General features: G+C 43.8%; 1 protein-coding gene across 1 annotated transcript in view; it reads left to right on the forward strand.

Annotated features, from left to right (window-relative positions):
- Positions 1 to 15,899, forward strand: part of ush2a (Usher syndrome 2A (autosomal recessive, mild)) — a 214,114-nt gene that overhangs the window by 193,830 nt on the left and 4,385 nt on the right. Inside the window, exons 62-70 of the mRNA XM_058398879.1 lie at positions 2,173 to 2,400; positions 2,483 to 3,981; positions 4,737 to 5,052; positions 7,787 to 7,993; positions 12,833 to 13,071; positions 13,150 to 13,367; positions 13,574 to 13,750; positions 14,386 to 14,469; positions 15,357 to 15,592. Coding sequence (XP_058254862.1) covers positions 2,173 to 2,400; positions 2,483 to 3,981; positions 4,737 to 5,052; positions 7,787 to 7,993; positions 12,833 to 13,071; positions 13,150 to 13,367; positions 13,574 to 13,750; positions 14,386 to 14,469; positions 15,357 to 15,592 — 3,204 coding nt within the window. The remainder of the gene's footprint in view (positions 1 to 2,172; positions 2,401 to 2,482; positions 3,982 to 4,736; positions 5,053 to 7,786; positions 7,994 to 12,832; positions 13,072 to 13,149; positions 13,368 to 13,573; positions 13,751 to 14,385; positions 14,470 to 15,356; positions 15,593 to 15,899) is intronic.

Consider the following 15,899-nt stretch of genomic DNA (forward strand, 5'->3'; position numbering starts at 1 on the left):
CAGACACTGGTTCAGTCTGAAGAACTGCCCAGTGATTTGAGAGCTCTCAACCTGATTGGACCTTTTTTTTTTTTTTTTAAACCATGGTCCCATTCAATACAAGAATCTCATACACTGAGACCCTTCTAGTAAAGTCTGCTGTTTCATTATTACCCCTGCACAAGAGGCCACACACTTTTCAGTGATGAACATGTTCGCAGATATACACACAGTTCTCCCCTTTAATACTTGTGTTATGGGTCCACTCAGGATTAAGAGGCTTTGATGGCTGGATTGTGGTTAGAAAAGGAGGTTTGGTCAATCAGGGGAAGTTGAAAGTATCTTGGGGTCTTTTTGTATTACTGATTTCTGTTCTCTTAGAATGGTGTCTTATTAGCAGGAATGTGTGCAGAATATGAAATGAGCAAAGAAAACCTCCCGTTTAAACAGGATGTTTTTTTACAACTTTACAACGTGGCTACTTTACAAATCATGGTAATAAATCAGGTCATGAAGAAAAGAACATGGGATATAAAAAAAAAACACATAAAATTGGGTAAACCTGTCACAACTGTAAAAATTGAATCATATTAGCAGCTACAAAGGTGGCAGAACAAGTAGGTGGATTATTTCAAACTGTTCTGCTTTTTGATAGCAGTCAATTATTTGCACAAAGTGCATTTTACAACCTTCACAGATTTCTACATACTATATTTCACTGCAAAGTACCCACTCGAATCATTCTGTGAGTGTATCAGTATGTCAGAGTGGTAACATCCTGTTTTAATATGAGCAAAAGCAGAAACATTATATAATTATTTTTATTGATGATAATATCAAGTTTCGAGTATTATATATATATATATAAAACTGCCATTAATGCCTTCTTAAAATTGCTACAGCCTAATAAAAGCTAGTTCAGCAGGAAGGGACAGGCTTGTCTTACTGTATGCAGATGAGAAAGACCTACACCTTTGAAGGGTCAGGAATCTCTGCTTTTGTCTAATTAGCATAATTGTTGTGACAAATACACATGGTTATTCTTAATTAAAATCATCCCTGGGCCCAGGCGACCCCCAGTGCTGTCACAGGAAATAACTCGCATGCAGGCCGCAAGACGAGACAAGAGAGACCTGTATCGAGTTGAAAGGGGAAAAGAGGAGAAAAATTGTTGGAAAAGACTTTTTCCTCTTTGTACAATTGACTGAATGCCTGTACAGTGTTTAATTTGCAGCCCTCTAATGTATAAAACAGGAAACGCTCTCGGTCTCTCTTCTCTGACTCAATTAAACTGATTTTCCTTTGAATCGGCTAAAGTGGGATTAGCACTTTTGTCATGAAGAGATCTGAGGGAGTTTGCCTTTCAAGAACATGCCTTACAGGTTGCTGGGTACATTATTCAAAATTCAACATCTTAACACAAGATTAAAGCACAAGAGTGTTGTGTTTAACCTTTACAGAGCAGTGTATTTGGCTCATCGTATTATTTAACAGCTATTTTGCATAGTATTTAAGGTATTCCAATTCTGTTAATCAAAACGTAAACACTTCCCATTTTGGGAATCAGGGCTGTTAAGATTTACTTGAAAATCTATAACCAAAATCAATCGTCTTAGTCGCTTTTTAATGGCTGTCTTGAGTGTCTTGGTTCAGCGAGCGCATGTGCTCATTAATATCTCAGCATCCATGTTTGGAAAAGTGTTTGATAGCATTGCCATCTAGGGGCCAGATATAAGTCTCAGTGCCGAAATAAAGTGGAATGAAGCAGCTGTTGCTATTGACAGTGTGCATATGTTTGCCGAGTTTATAGCCCAAACATGTTCCATATTTCACCACGTTAAAAAGGTACCTTTTAAACGGCCCACTGCCTCCTGGTGTCCTGATGGGCGGGTGTTAAAGCTGGGGGGGGGGGGGGGGGGGGGGGGGGGGGGGCTGGGGGCTGTTGGCACCAGACCTTCTGCTGATGCCATGCAGACCAGCATTTGTCACATTTTATTATTAGAACAACTGTGCTATCTGAGAGTAGTCTTGGTTTAATGGCTATTCTTTACATTTAATTATGAGCTTAACTATGATGGGTAATGCTTTTAGAGTAAAATAATGCTTGTGAATTTGTTGATTTAACAAATTTGAATTGTTTTCACTGAATGCAAAAATATTCATGTGTCATGTGTCGTTCTTGTCTCGATTCAGGGAGATGTGCACCAGACCTATGTATTTGGCTTAGAACCATACACCACCTACAGTGTGTGTGTGGAGGCTATGAACAGAGCAGGTAGTGTCTGTAGCCCTTGGGCTACTATTCAGACTTTACAAGCTTCACCAAGTGGTCTGGCCAACTTCAGTGTGGAAAAGAGAGAGCATGGACGTGCACTGCTGCTGTATTGGGCTGAACCTGCCTCACTCAATGGAGTTATTAAGGTACTCTTACTTTCATCAGATCTTTGTAGTTTAGTGTTCTTTACAAATGAGAAATGTAGCAAGTGTTTTGTCTTCCCTCCAGACTTATAACATCTACAGTGATGATAACCTGGAGTTCAGTGGTCTTTCACGCCAGTTCTTGTTCCGCCGCTTGGAAGCCTACACCACATACTCCTTGGTTCTAGAGGCTTGCACTGAAGCAGGCTGCACCAGGACTGTCCCACAGCCTATAACCACAGAGGAAGCCCCTCCCTCCTCCCAGCTGCCTCCTACTGCCCAGCACATTGGCAGCAACAGTGTGGAGCTTCACTGGGTCCCACCTGGACAAGCCAATGGGAGAATCCTGCAGTACCAAGTATTAGCAGGCAAGAATGATGAGGGCGAAACAGTACAAGCCAAAGTTGTCTGTACAGAAAGGAATGTCCAGGCTCATCGCTTCTCCTGCAATGTCTCTGGTCTTAAGCCATGGAGCAGGTATAAATTCCAGGTGCAGGTTTCAAATATGGCAGGGTCAACTGATAGCCCATGGTTGACTGTTCAAACAAAGCAAGCACCTCCGAGCGCACTGGCTGCCCCAACTGTCAGTCATCTAGAGGGGCGCCCTAATGAGCTTTTCATAAATTGGACACCACCATTTGAGGCCAATGGTGTCCTTCTAAGTTACAGGATTCAGAGAGATGACGTTGGCTTTCATTTCAGCTTTGACTCGTCTGTGTTAAACTACACTGATGAGGATTTGACTGCTTACACTAACTACAGCTATGCAGTTATCGCGTGCACAGTAGCTGGCTGTGTTACCAGCCAGTCAACTACAGTTAGAACATTAGAAGCTTCCCCTGCAATGGTAGAGCCACCCATTGTGTCCAATGTTACATCTCACGCCCTGAATGCATCATGGACTGTACCATCTATCCAGAATGGGGAGATTGTTGAGTATATCCTTCAGATCAACAATGAAGAAGTTTACCATGGGAAAAAGTTGAGCATCCAGGTGTCTAATTTACAGCCACACACTTCTTATACCCTTATCCTAACAGCCTGTACAAATGGAGGTTGCACAGCCAGTCTGCCCACCTCTACTATTACCAAAGAGGCCCCACCAACTAGCATGCCTGCCCCAATTCTGAAGGTCACAGGCCCTGAGTCAGTGGAGATATCATGGAAAGAACCTGATCACCCCAACGGGCTTATCACAGGCTATGAACTCCGACGTGACGGTCACCTCATCTATGCCGGCATGGATACACACTACCATGACTTTATGTTGCTGCCCAGCATTGAGTACAGCTATACAGTCACAGCTAATAACAGCCAGGGCACAGCCACTAGCCTCGCAACAGTGGCTCGCACACAGCCTTCAGTTCCATCCGGAGTCGCCCCTCCACAACTGCAGGCCCTTGGGCCTCTAAGTGTACTGGTTCAGTGGGACCCCCCAGCGAGAGCAAATGGGGTCATCATCAGCTACTCGCTTTACACACGTGATCCAACCGAGCCCAACACAAAGAGGGTGATCTTTGCACCGCATCACAGCGCCTTTCAGAGTCGCAGTTTCTCTCTCACTGCTCTAAAGCCCTACCACAGGTAGCAGTTTCTACCACTTTTTATTAGGAAAGGACTTTAAAAAGTTTTTAAAGCTGTTGTCTTTATACATCCACATATTTTCTGCATGAATGCAGGGCTCCACATATATTTAATATCATATATTTTCCCTTTTTAAGGGAACAACTGTAACATTGCTGACAAGAGTCACAACAGAGCCATATAGATACAGTGTCAGAGGAGAACAAAAAAGAGAGGAGTATGATGCTGAGAGATAGATCTAAGATCAAAAGAGTAAATCTTGAGGCTTTTACTTATGCTCCCTTCACCCTGGCTTACACAGCCTGTCAACCGGCAGAGAAGCAATCAAATGAAGGGAAGCCATCTCTGTACACTCATGTTGAAGTGAAATACAGATAAGCTCAGAGAGGTAAAATAATAGCTCATCGGCATTATCATTTCACCATCGCCACCTCTGTTAGATGACCTTCCCATGATTCTCCTTCTCTCATTTCCTCTTTTCTCCTTTCTCCTTGAATCCTGCTGCCACTGCTTTCTCTGATCCAAAAAGATTAATTTACAAACAAAAAAACAAACCTATATCTTAAGCAGTGTTTCTAAAACACAGAGAGATTTAGTTAACCTCACAAACCCACGAAAACAAAAAAATTATTTTATGCCAGTAACTGATGCCATATAGCAAAATAAACCATATTTTAGTCATCTCTGATGGTTTGTATGTTGTATAGTGACAGAAAAATGCCAAGCTTTTGTGTTTATTTTCAACTCTTCCTCAGGTATGAAGTGAGAGTGGAGGCCTGCACTTTGCTCGGATGTGCTGCAAGTGACTGGTCCTCGATTCAGACTCAGGAGGTGCCCCCTGCTGGACAAAGTGCGCCCCTGCTGGAGCTTCAGTCTGACTTAAAAGGCATGCAGAACATTTTCCTGCTCTCCTGGTCTCCTCCAGCCCAAGTGAACGGCAAACTTCTGCATTATGAGCTCTATCGACGGCTGGGGGAAGAAACAGGAAGCCGTTCTACACTTGTCTACCGTAACATCTCAACCTCCTATCGTGACTACAAGCTGCTGCCCTACACAGCCTATGAATACCAGGTGACATTTTTTTGTGTTTCTCTTTCATTATGAAACAGGCTTGCTGTGCTAGGAAAATGAAATTGGAATTGAAATTACAGAATGAAATTACATTTGGTGAATGGAAGATATCACACACATTTTGATTCCTTATTGAGCAAACTTGCCAGAGGTATGGCACATCTGTTTTTCATCCGTCTCTTTTCTGCCTACTTACAACAGTGTAAAGAATTTTTTTGTTCTACTCCATATTCAGTTTAGGCTGTATATGGACACAGCACTTGTTGCAGTTAATGAGGTCACTGGCCTGTTAAAGCCATACTCTCTGTCTTAAGTTTAAAGACAGGTATTTAATGTAGCACCAATATTCATAGCATTGCTCCCCCTTAAAGGATCTTTCTTAATTGACAGGCTAGCCTTTAGAGCAAAATAACATTAGCATTTGATTGTCAGGTGTGAGAGGCATGGGCTGGTCGTGGGCTAAATTGATAGACTCTCGCCTGATTGTTCCATCTTATTTATGAGCGGTAATTTATGACAGGGGCTGAGCAACAACGGACAGGTGACAGGGCTATTAATCTCTGGCCTGGCATTGCACTGCTGATTACGATCGAAGCCATCGAATTAGCCATCGTCGCCTCTTATATGTACAAGCATCGGAAGGACCTTTTAATACCAATTTGCTCTCCCTGGAGAGAATGCTAACAGTGCTGAGTGTGTCTGAGAGGAACCTCACTGTATTTTAACCTGTGCACTTTAACACCAGCCTGTTTGCAATTTCAGTGCATTATGAGGTTTCTTGTTTTCAAGAGATCACAGACACTCATAATTCCTCGCGTGATTGATGTCTTTATTGAAAATATCATAACACTCAGACATGCCTTGTTTCATTTTGCTGAGGTTTTGCTTCGGTTCAAATTTCTTAGCAGAACCAAACCTGTTCCACGAGCAGCAGCTACATATTTTATTGACACTTTTATGCCGAACCTTAATTAGCTCTTCTGTTGAAAGTGGTTGCTTTTTGGCCTGGTAAGTGATGAGTGGGGCGTGGTGGAGCTCTCTCAGAACCTGTCACTGGGCAGACTCTCACCTCACTGCTTAAACCCAAATCCATTAGAGCTCACACATGACATATTTTTATTTTCTCCTAATTACTGTAATAACAGCTCAGTATGCAAGTGCTGGTGCTGCAATAAAAAGGTCTACTCCACATACAAGGACGTGAGGATGTCCTAGTCACACTGTAGAATGCTACCTTTTTGCTACAATTACCCCCCCATTTTTTGCCTGTTATTGATTTATATACTAATGTGTGATTTCTTTTTGGTTAACTTCATACATATTGCTAATGTTTATGATGTCCAAAAATACATCTATTTTTGTAACTCACTTCCATCCTTTATTTTGTTCCTGCCATGTTGACCTTTTCATTCTTTAGGGTGACAAGATGGCCTTTCTGTGACCACGAGCACTAGCGGCAGGGAACACTCGTCTACCTCTCACACACGTTGACCCATGTCAACATCACTCTCTAGACAAGAATGCAGTGCAGCATGCAGTCCCTACATATTGCCATTTAGATCTATCATTCTGATTGATCACAGTCTAATTGCCTATTATTGAAGCTAATTTAACCCTATCTGCCAGAACATCCATCTGTCGCCTCGATTCCAACTGACAATCTACAAATTACTTACTCATGCAAATGGAGACCCCAGCTGACCTTTTGCTGTTCCTCCCCTCTAATTACACCAACGGCTCATAGCCAAAATAAGATTACGTTACCTATCCGTGTGTTCACGTTCCGCTTTAATGAAGGTGAAATGCAATTTTCATGTAGATTTCTCAGAAAGAAGCTATGTAATGGATCCTGGCAGTTTGAGGACATGACGTTTAGACAGAGAGCATGAAGTTCCTGTGAGTAGCGAGTAGATGGCTTAGAAGGAGAATATTTGCTGAAAGAGAGAATGTGTCATGCCTCTGTATTATCTTACTGGATGTAAGAATCAGGTTCACTGACCCTCTAGTACTGCTTGTTCCAGCCCCCATTTCTCCTTCTTACCATCTCTGCTATGATTTCTATGTAAACAAGTCTGCTGAATCCAACTAAAAATAAAGTACTTTTAGTTTATAGTTTAAAGTAAATCATGGAATAGTTATCCATAGAAAAGAAAAGATCAAATTAATTTCCGTGGAAATAAAGCAGTTGGTTTTAAATAATGTTGGGGTATTTCTTATTGCAAAACTAATGCTGCAGTAGAAGATGAACACTATTCACATTATTAAATTTACTTACTGAATGTAAATGTCATGAAATACTGTCTAACTGTACAGAGTTGGACTTCATGGGTAAGCCATTCTTGATTGAGAGGAACCTCACTGTGTTTAACCTGTGCACTTTAACACCAGCCTGTTTGTAATTTCAGTGCATTATGAGGTTTCAAGTTTTCCAAAGATCACAGACACTCATAATTCCTCACGTGACTGATGTCTTTATCGAAAATATCATAAAGCTCATGCATGCCTTGTTTCATTTGCCTGAGGTTTTGCTTCAGTTTGGTTTTAAATAATGTTTAAATAAGGGTATTCCTTATTGCAAAACTAATTCTACAGTAGAAGATGAAACTTATTACCTTTATTACATTACCTTTATTAATGAATGTAAATGTCATGAGAGTGAAAAACTGTACAGAGTTGGACTTAATGAGCAAGGCATTCTTGATTGCAGCTTGTTAAATGATCATTGTTATTTCAGGTGTGGGCTGTGAACTATGCAGGTCGGGCAGGAAGCCCTTGGACTATGGGACGGACTGGGCCAGCTCCTCCCGAGGGTGTGAGCCCTCCCACATTTTTGCACGTCCGTGCCACCTCTGCTGTAGTGGATATCCGTCCCCCTGCCAAGCCCAATGGCATCATCACCATTTACCGTGTGTTTGACCAGAAAAAGGATTCACACCTGCTGGTACACTCTACATTCATTACACACCATCACAATCATTCTTGCAGCAACTTCAGAACATTATTCAACCTTCTGTTCCAGTTTTAGAATAATGCAGTGAAACACACAATTTTAGATCTTTTTGTTAAGATAGTTACAACTGCTGTGATATCTAAATGTGTGAAATGCTTAATTGTGAAAGTATCTGGATGTGGAGAATCCAACCAACCATCTATCCATATAACCATCCATACATTTGTTGACCTGTCCATCCAACCAATCAACATACCAAACAACCATTCAACCAAACCACTAAATGTACATCAGCCAACCATCCATCTATATATTAACCATCCAACCAACCAACCAATGGCGAGGTACTGTTGATCAATTGTTAGGTGTGGTCTTGGTCTCATGATGTCAAAATGTGAACAGCATGATGAAGAGGACTGTTTAAATACCAATTCTAATTGAACCAGAAAATGTATTGGTTGATTTATGGATCCAACACCAGTTGTGAATTTTGCCGTTAAGCACCTTGTTAGAGAACAGCAAGTTATGAAAAAAGTACTGAAACACTGAACAGTTGGACATGTGCATTCAAAAGTGTAGAGAAGGTCAAATTAAGTTCACCTGTAAAGGTTATAGTGCATTTTAGGTGCATCCTGAATTTTCACCTGAAAACCGAATATCCTTCACTTTTTGTGAGTAGTGTATATATATATATATATATATATATATATATATATATATATATATATGTGTATATATATATATATATATATATATATATATATATATATATATACACACTACAGTTCAAAGGTTTGGGATCACTTACATATTTCAGCTTGATTTTAGCTATTGTAGCGCACTGAGCGGGGACAGAGAACACACAGAGCCCGGGAGCACATCAACACCAGCTTTTAATTATTCCGAACTGAAAGTAGGGAAGACAGGAACTCAGGTTAGCAGGAGAGCAGAGGGGGAAAAAAAAAAAGACAAAAAGAAAAAAAGGATAACCAACTAAGGAGATTCTTCCCTGAAAGGGCGCCTAGGCCAGGGAGGGCTAATGGCAGCATCCTGGAGAAGGCTGAAAATGGCTGGGAATGGCAGGTGCAGATCAGGGAGGGGCTGAGCTTCAGTAGTTCCACGAAGGCCTTGCTTTAGTCTGAGCTGCCTGCAAAGCAAAACACACCATCCCTATTAGTCCAGCAGGAGAGCTTCCCCCTACCTTTTGGGGCTGGCAAGGCCAGCCTCTCTGTTGTGTTGCTCAGCTGGAGGGTGGATAGTTTAGCGGCACTTCTGATTGGCCCAGAGCGTTTTGGCGCGCTTTCTCTTTTTTCTCTCTTTCTTTGGGCCCAGAGGGAGTGGGCGCGAGAGAGACCATCCGCATTCCCATGTTGGCTCTGTGCTGGACCTGGAACGAGAAGTCCTGCAAAGAGAGGAACCACCTAGTTACCCGTGCGTTAGTGTCCTTGGCTTTGGCCATCCATTGCAGAGGCGCGTGGTCCGTGACCAGCGTGAAGTGCCGCCCTGCCAGGTAGTAGCGTAGTTCCTCCACGGCCCATTTGATTGCCAGGGCTTCTTGCTCCACTGCAGCGTAGTTTCTCTCAGCGGGGGTTAGCTTCCTTGAAGTGTAGAGGACCGGATGCTCTTCCCCTTCAAATACCTGGGACAGAACCGCCCCGAGACCTGTCTCGGAGGCATCAGTATAAAGGGTGAAGGGGACGCTGAAGTCAGGATTTCGGAGCACTGGGTGGCTGGTGAGCGCTGTTTTCAGCTGTTGGAAGGCTCGCTCAGTTTCCTCCGTCCAGCGCACTCGGTCTGGTTGGCCCTTTTTTGTGCGATCTGAGAGAGGGGAGGCTACAGAGGAGAAGTTAGGGACAAATCGTCTATAATACCCCGCCAACCCCAGAAAGGCTCGTACCTGTTTTTTGGTGGTGGGCCGGGGGTACTTCCTGATGGCCTCGACCTTCTTTTCCTGGGGTCGTAGCAGCCCCCGTCCAATGCAGTAGCCGAGGTACTGTGCCTCGGTCAGCCCCAGGTGGCACTTACGGGGGTTGGGCGTCAGTTCTGCTTTCCGGAGGCCGCTCAATACCTCCTTCAGGTGGAAGAGGTGGTCTGACCAGGTGGAGGAGTGGATAAGGACGTCGTCTAGGTAGGCGGAAGCGAAGGCTTTATAGGGCCGGAGAACGACGTCCATGAGACGTTGGAAGGTAGCTGGGGCCCCGTGAAGGCCGAAGGGCAGGACTCTATACTGCCAATGGCCTCCAGAGGTGGTGAAGGCGGTTTTGGGTTTAGCGTCTGGGGTTAGGGCCACCTGGCAGTAGCCTTTGGTGAGGTCCAGGGTGGAAATGAACCGGGCTTTTCCCAGTCTCTCCACGAGGTCATCCACCCGGGGAAGGGGGTAGGAATCGAATTCTGAGATTTGGTTGAGCCTCCGGAAATCATTACAAAGGCGGAGGGACCCATCCGGCTTGGGCACCACTACAATGGGGCTGGACCATGGGCTGGTGGACTCTTCAATGACCCCATCTCTTAGCATTTGCTCCACTTCTTTTTCTATAGCCTGACGTCGGGCTTCAGGGACCCTGTACGGCCATTGGCGGACCACCGCTCCAGGAGGGGTTTTTATCGCATGTTGCACCAACTGCGTGAGCCCTGGAGTGGCCGAGAACACATCTGAGAACTGGTCGATGAACTCGGTGAGATCTTGCTGTTGGGCTGGCGAGAGCTCCTCTCCCCTCCTGACTAAGGTGCGCTCTTGGGGATCTGTGGCAGCAGAAGCAAACGCAGACACAGCCGGCTGGGCCGGCAACCACCTTTTTAGGATATTGATGTGGTATAGCTGTGTGTCTGCGCGCTTACCTGGCTGTTGGAGGCGGTAGTTTACAGGTCCCACGCGTTCGAGGACTGTGTAGGGCCCCTGCCACTTGGCTAGGAACTTGCAGGCGGTATTGGGGACTAGGAGCATTACTTAGTCCCCGGGCTGAAACTCCCGGGGTTGGGCTGGTCGGTTATAGGCTCGCTGCTGGTCTCTTTGGGCTGCCTCCATATGCTCTCGTACGATAGGACCCACTCGGTCTATTCTCGCCTGCATGTCTTGGACATAGTCGATCACAGAGCGGAATGGTGAGTGCTGTCCTTCCCAGGCTTCCTGGGCCACATCTAACAGTCCTCGCGGTCGCCGACCAAACAGGAGTTCGAAGGGGGTGAAGCCTGTTGAGGCCTGGGGCGTTTCTTGAACAGCAAAGAGGACGTAGGGGAGGAGGAGGTCCCAGTTCCTCCCCTCCTCATCTACCACCCAGCGGAGCATCTTCTTGAGGGTCTGATTGAACCGTTCCACCAGCCCGTCAGTCTGTGGGTGGTACACGGACGTTCTCAGGTGTTTGACCTGTAAGAGCCGACACAGATCTGCCATTAGTCTTGAGGTGAAAGGCGTACCTTGATCAGTGAGGATGTCCTTGGGGATTCCCACCCGACTAAAGAGCGCGAGGAGCTCTCTGGCGATGTTGCGGGAGGTGGCTTTTCGAAGTGGCACTGCCTCGGGGTATCTGGTGGCATAATCCATCATCAAAAACTTGTCTCTAGCAGGTGCTTTAGAATGTGCTCCAGGCTGACCGCAGGGGCCTGCTCTGCGTCACCTGCCCGCATTCTCCACCAGTGTAGCGCACTGAGCGGGGACAGAGAACAACACACAGAGCCCGGGAGCACGTCAACACCAGCTTTTAATTATTACGAACTGAAAGTAGGGAAGACACGAACTCAGGTTAGCAGGAGAGCAGAGGGGGAAAAAAAAAGACAAAAAGGATAACCAACTAAGGAGATTCTTCCCTGAAAAGGCACCTAGGCCAGGGAGGGCTAACGGCAGCGTCCTGGAGAAGGCTGAAAATGGCTGGGGACGGCGGGTGCAGATCCGGGAGGGGCTGAGCTTCATTAGTTCCACGAAGGCCTTGCTTTAGGCCGAGCTGCCTGCAAAGCACCCCTATTAGTCCAGCAGGGGGGCTTCCCCCTACCTTTTGGGGCTGGCGAGGCCAGCCTCTCTGTTGTGTTGCTCAGCTGGAGGGTGGATAGTTTAGCGGCACTTCTGATTGGCCCAGAGCGTTTTGGCGCGCTTTCTCCTGCTCCGCCCTGCACTCCAATTTAGTGGCGCTAGCCATGGTGCTGATCCGCTTCCGTCTATGCGGGCGCCACTGTCCAGGGTGCTGCATCCCTGCAGCTTGTGTTTTCCAGGGAGAGGGAGGGGGCGAGGAGCGACTCTTTTCTGCATGCGTGCGGCGGTGTGCGCAGCGCCGTCACACTATGAAGGAAGACTCCATCAGCCAATGCATCTTGTGGGATATGCTTCAGAAAGCATGGGGTGAAATCTCATCAAATTATCTTGAAAAATTGAATAAATTGATTGCTAATTGTAAGGTGTTTTTTTGATGAAGGCAAAGTATGAAGAAACCATTTATCATTTACATCAAAATCATTATTTCTAATTCTGACATGTGAGCATTGTGCATTGTGAGCATTGAGTCTTGTTCTTTTGCTATATTTTCAATTCAGACTAATTTTGTGTGTGGTTCTTTGGAAAACAATACAATTTTTGAGTGACCCCAAACTTTTGAGCGGTAGTGTACATACATACAAACAGTCATCTGTACATACATGCATACATACATGCATACATAGATCCAGACACTTAACCATCCAACCAACTCTTCCACCATAGAAACAACCACCACCCCCACCACCCCATCCATTCATCCATTCAGACCAGCCCACAAAATATTCATTCTTTTTTTTTCCATTTATCCACCCATCCATCTGTCCATTCCATTAGCCAATAAAACTCTTCTTTCTTACTGTATGTAGTTGTCAGAGGGGACATCACAACAGCAGACGTTGCACGGCCTTATGCCCTTCACCACCTACTCCGTCAGGGTGGAGGCTTGTACCTGCTTCTTGTGTTGCAGTCGTGGCCCTGTGAGTGAGCTCCACACTCAGGCCTCTGTTCCATCCCAGCAACCTCCACCTCGACTCATTACTCTCACCTCCCAATCAGCTCTATTCGAGTGGGATGAGCCCCTGCAGCCCAATGGGATTATTGAGAGGTGCTTCAAGCATTACAAAACATTCACTAATGCGTATTTAGTAGATGTAAATGTTACATTTTTGTCTTTTTGTTGTAGCTGTGAGCTGCTAGTGCGGACAGCTTGTCCCCAACCTCTTCAACCAGTGCCAGTGCCTTGTTCTGTAGGGCCAGTGGAGACCAGGTTCTTTGGGAAGGGTCTGAGTCTCAACATCACTGCACTTCATCCCTACACCACATATGAGGTCTGTGTAGTGTCTTATAACAACATGGGGAGCACAGCATCTGGCTGGATTTCCATCACTACACTTAAAGAAGGTATTCTCTCTCTCTCTCTCTCTCTCTCTCTCTCTCTCTCTCTCTCTCTCTCTCTCTCTCTCTCTCTCTCTCTCTCTCTCTCTTCTCTCTCTCTCTCTCCCCCAAATCCCCCCCCCATTTACTGTCTACGTCGTCTTCAGATTACAAATTTATGACAACTTGGCTTAAACCTATTGATAATATTGTTTGTGCCTGTTGTGTTTTAGCCCCACAGTATAAGGAGCCAATTGTAGTGCAGAGCAACCTGACCATGGTTTTCGTGGACTGGAGTGGGTCTTTCTTTCTGAATGGACCTCTACGGGAATATATCCTGACTGAAAGCAATCTTCGTATTTACAGTGGCTTCCACAGCTTTATCTACATTCCCCGGACCTCAGATAAAAGTATTAATTCACTTGTATCTAGCTCTATGTCCCTGTTAAGTTGCCTTTAGCAGCAGTGGCAAAGAGTGCTCTGGGTTTACATTTGACTTTGGCTATTTGAACGTATACACAAGATGGCAGCCATATTATCTTGCAGGCTGTTTATCATGTAAGTTGTGCCCATTCTCAGAAACAGTGCTATGTCTCTGAACAGTGCAATACTAACAAAACTAGTGAGAGCTGAGTAGCATTATGTGACAGACAGTAACAGACTGAACAAATTATCACAGCAACAATGGTTTTCAGGTTAACAGAGATTGGATGTAAGTCATTTTAATCTATGCAGTTTCCCAGGGATTCTTCTTATTCTTATATGTTTCCTGCAGTTGGCAAGTTGACATTTAGGCACATTACTGCCACTAGCACAAAGATTATCTGATTATAACATAGTATACATTTATGCATAGTAAAATGTCAGTTTCAGGATTTTAGCTGATCAAAATGTGTACTTAAGATGCGAATTAACATTTTGATGCAGAGGTGCTGGTCAATTCAATTACATTATTAAAATACGTTAAATACCTCAATTGACATTTTATTTCTCTCTCTCTCTCTCTCTCTCTTTCTCTAACCCCCACACCAACCTTTTTTTCTAGCATTTGCTTTTCAGGTAACCTGTACAACAGACAGTGGCAGTGCAAGTTCCCCTGTAATGAAGTACAACACTGCTACTGGTTTAGGTAGGGTTATGCAGATTCTGTGTCCTTCTGTTCTTTTAGTGCATGGGAATGCTCCATCTCCAATCTGTTACATACAAACTTTTGGGTTTTCTGAAGAACTAAGTTGAAAAAGATGAACAGTATGAATGAGATATTGAATGTTACTGCATTTACTGCATTACTGTTGTTTTGTTGTTCATGCAATAAATTTGTTTTAGGTTTCAGGTTTTAAGCTTCATGCTTCTTTTTCTTCATTTAGTTTTATCGTCTTGGCTTTGCTCTGAATATAACTAGAAAATTCACAAGTGTAGCACAGGACCTGGAAAACTTCACACTTTAGACTGTATGCCCCTTTTCCATTTTTGAAAAATGTTCAAAAATCATTATATTTAAATAAATGCATTTTAATTGAATATTTAATTAAATAAATGTTTAAAAATATTCAGCACAGGGCCAAGATATGTGATATGAGATTTCTTTCTTCTTACTACCTGTGCAACATGCACTATTATGAATGTTTTTTACACTATGAATCTGAATAGGTGTAATAGAGAATAACTGAGTAAAATGTGTTTTTGTGGGTGGGGGTATTTGAGGTGGCTGTCTAGCTACACCATGGATTAATAGTTTCCCCAACTGTTATATTCTGTATTAGCTACATTAAAATCGAATTATTTATTGTTGACCTTAGTGAAAACAGTTGGGAATTATCATTTATTATATTTATTTAGTTCTATAGTACTATATTCAATTAGAAACTAATTCATTAGAAATTAGAATGTAAAGTCATTTAAGCTCTTTTATGGTCCTACCTGAATAGACATTTACTTATCCACTGTGATGCACTTGTATATATCAATTTTTACTATATTTTGCTTGAATTTGCTTGAATGTCCCCCACTGAACAGATACTACAGAGCCCACTTCAGGTGGTAAGACAGGCTTGTACGCATCAGGATACAGGTTCTACACAGAGCTGTGGTTCATCATACTCATGGCCTTTGTGGCTTTGCTACTCGTGGCTGTGTTGTTGGGTCTGGTGCTGCGCCGAGCCCTCAGGAAGCCTTCTTTCATTAGAGAGAGGGCACCGCTTCAGCCAGTACAGAGGAGAAGCTCCAAATACCCACCCAGTGACTCATACCTGGTCAGAGCACAGACATACATACACACACCACTTAATCTGTGTTTATTTGTAGCATTCAGTATTACACACACCCTTAAATTCCGTGTATACATATAAATGAACCTATATTTTATAAGCTTTGCAGTGCAGCCTAGTGACAATAGGTATGTGGACAACTTTCACTTATCTCTCATTGAGTATTTCATCTAGCAATGGGTATAAATATTGAAATTTGTGCATTATTTTTAAAAAAACAGTTTACAGTGTTAGAATAATGTAAAAATAAATAAATAAATGAAAAAATGAATGTAAAATTATAACGCCTGGC

The sequence above is a fragment of the Hemibagrus wyckioides genome, linkage group LG09 (genome assembly GCF_019097595.1).
Source record: "Hemibagrus wyckioides isolate EC202008001 linkage group LG09, SWU_Hwy_1.0, whole genome shotgun sequence".
Taxonomy (NCBI): domain Eukaryota; kingdom Metazoa; phylum Chordata; class Actinopteri; order Siluriformes; family Bagridae; genus Hemibagrus; species Hemibagrus wyckioides.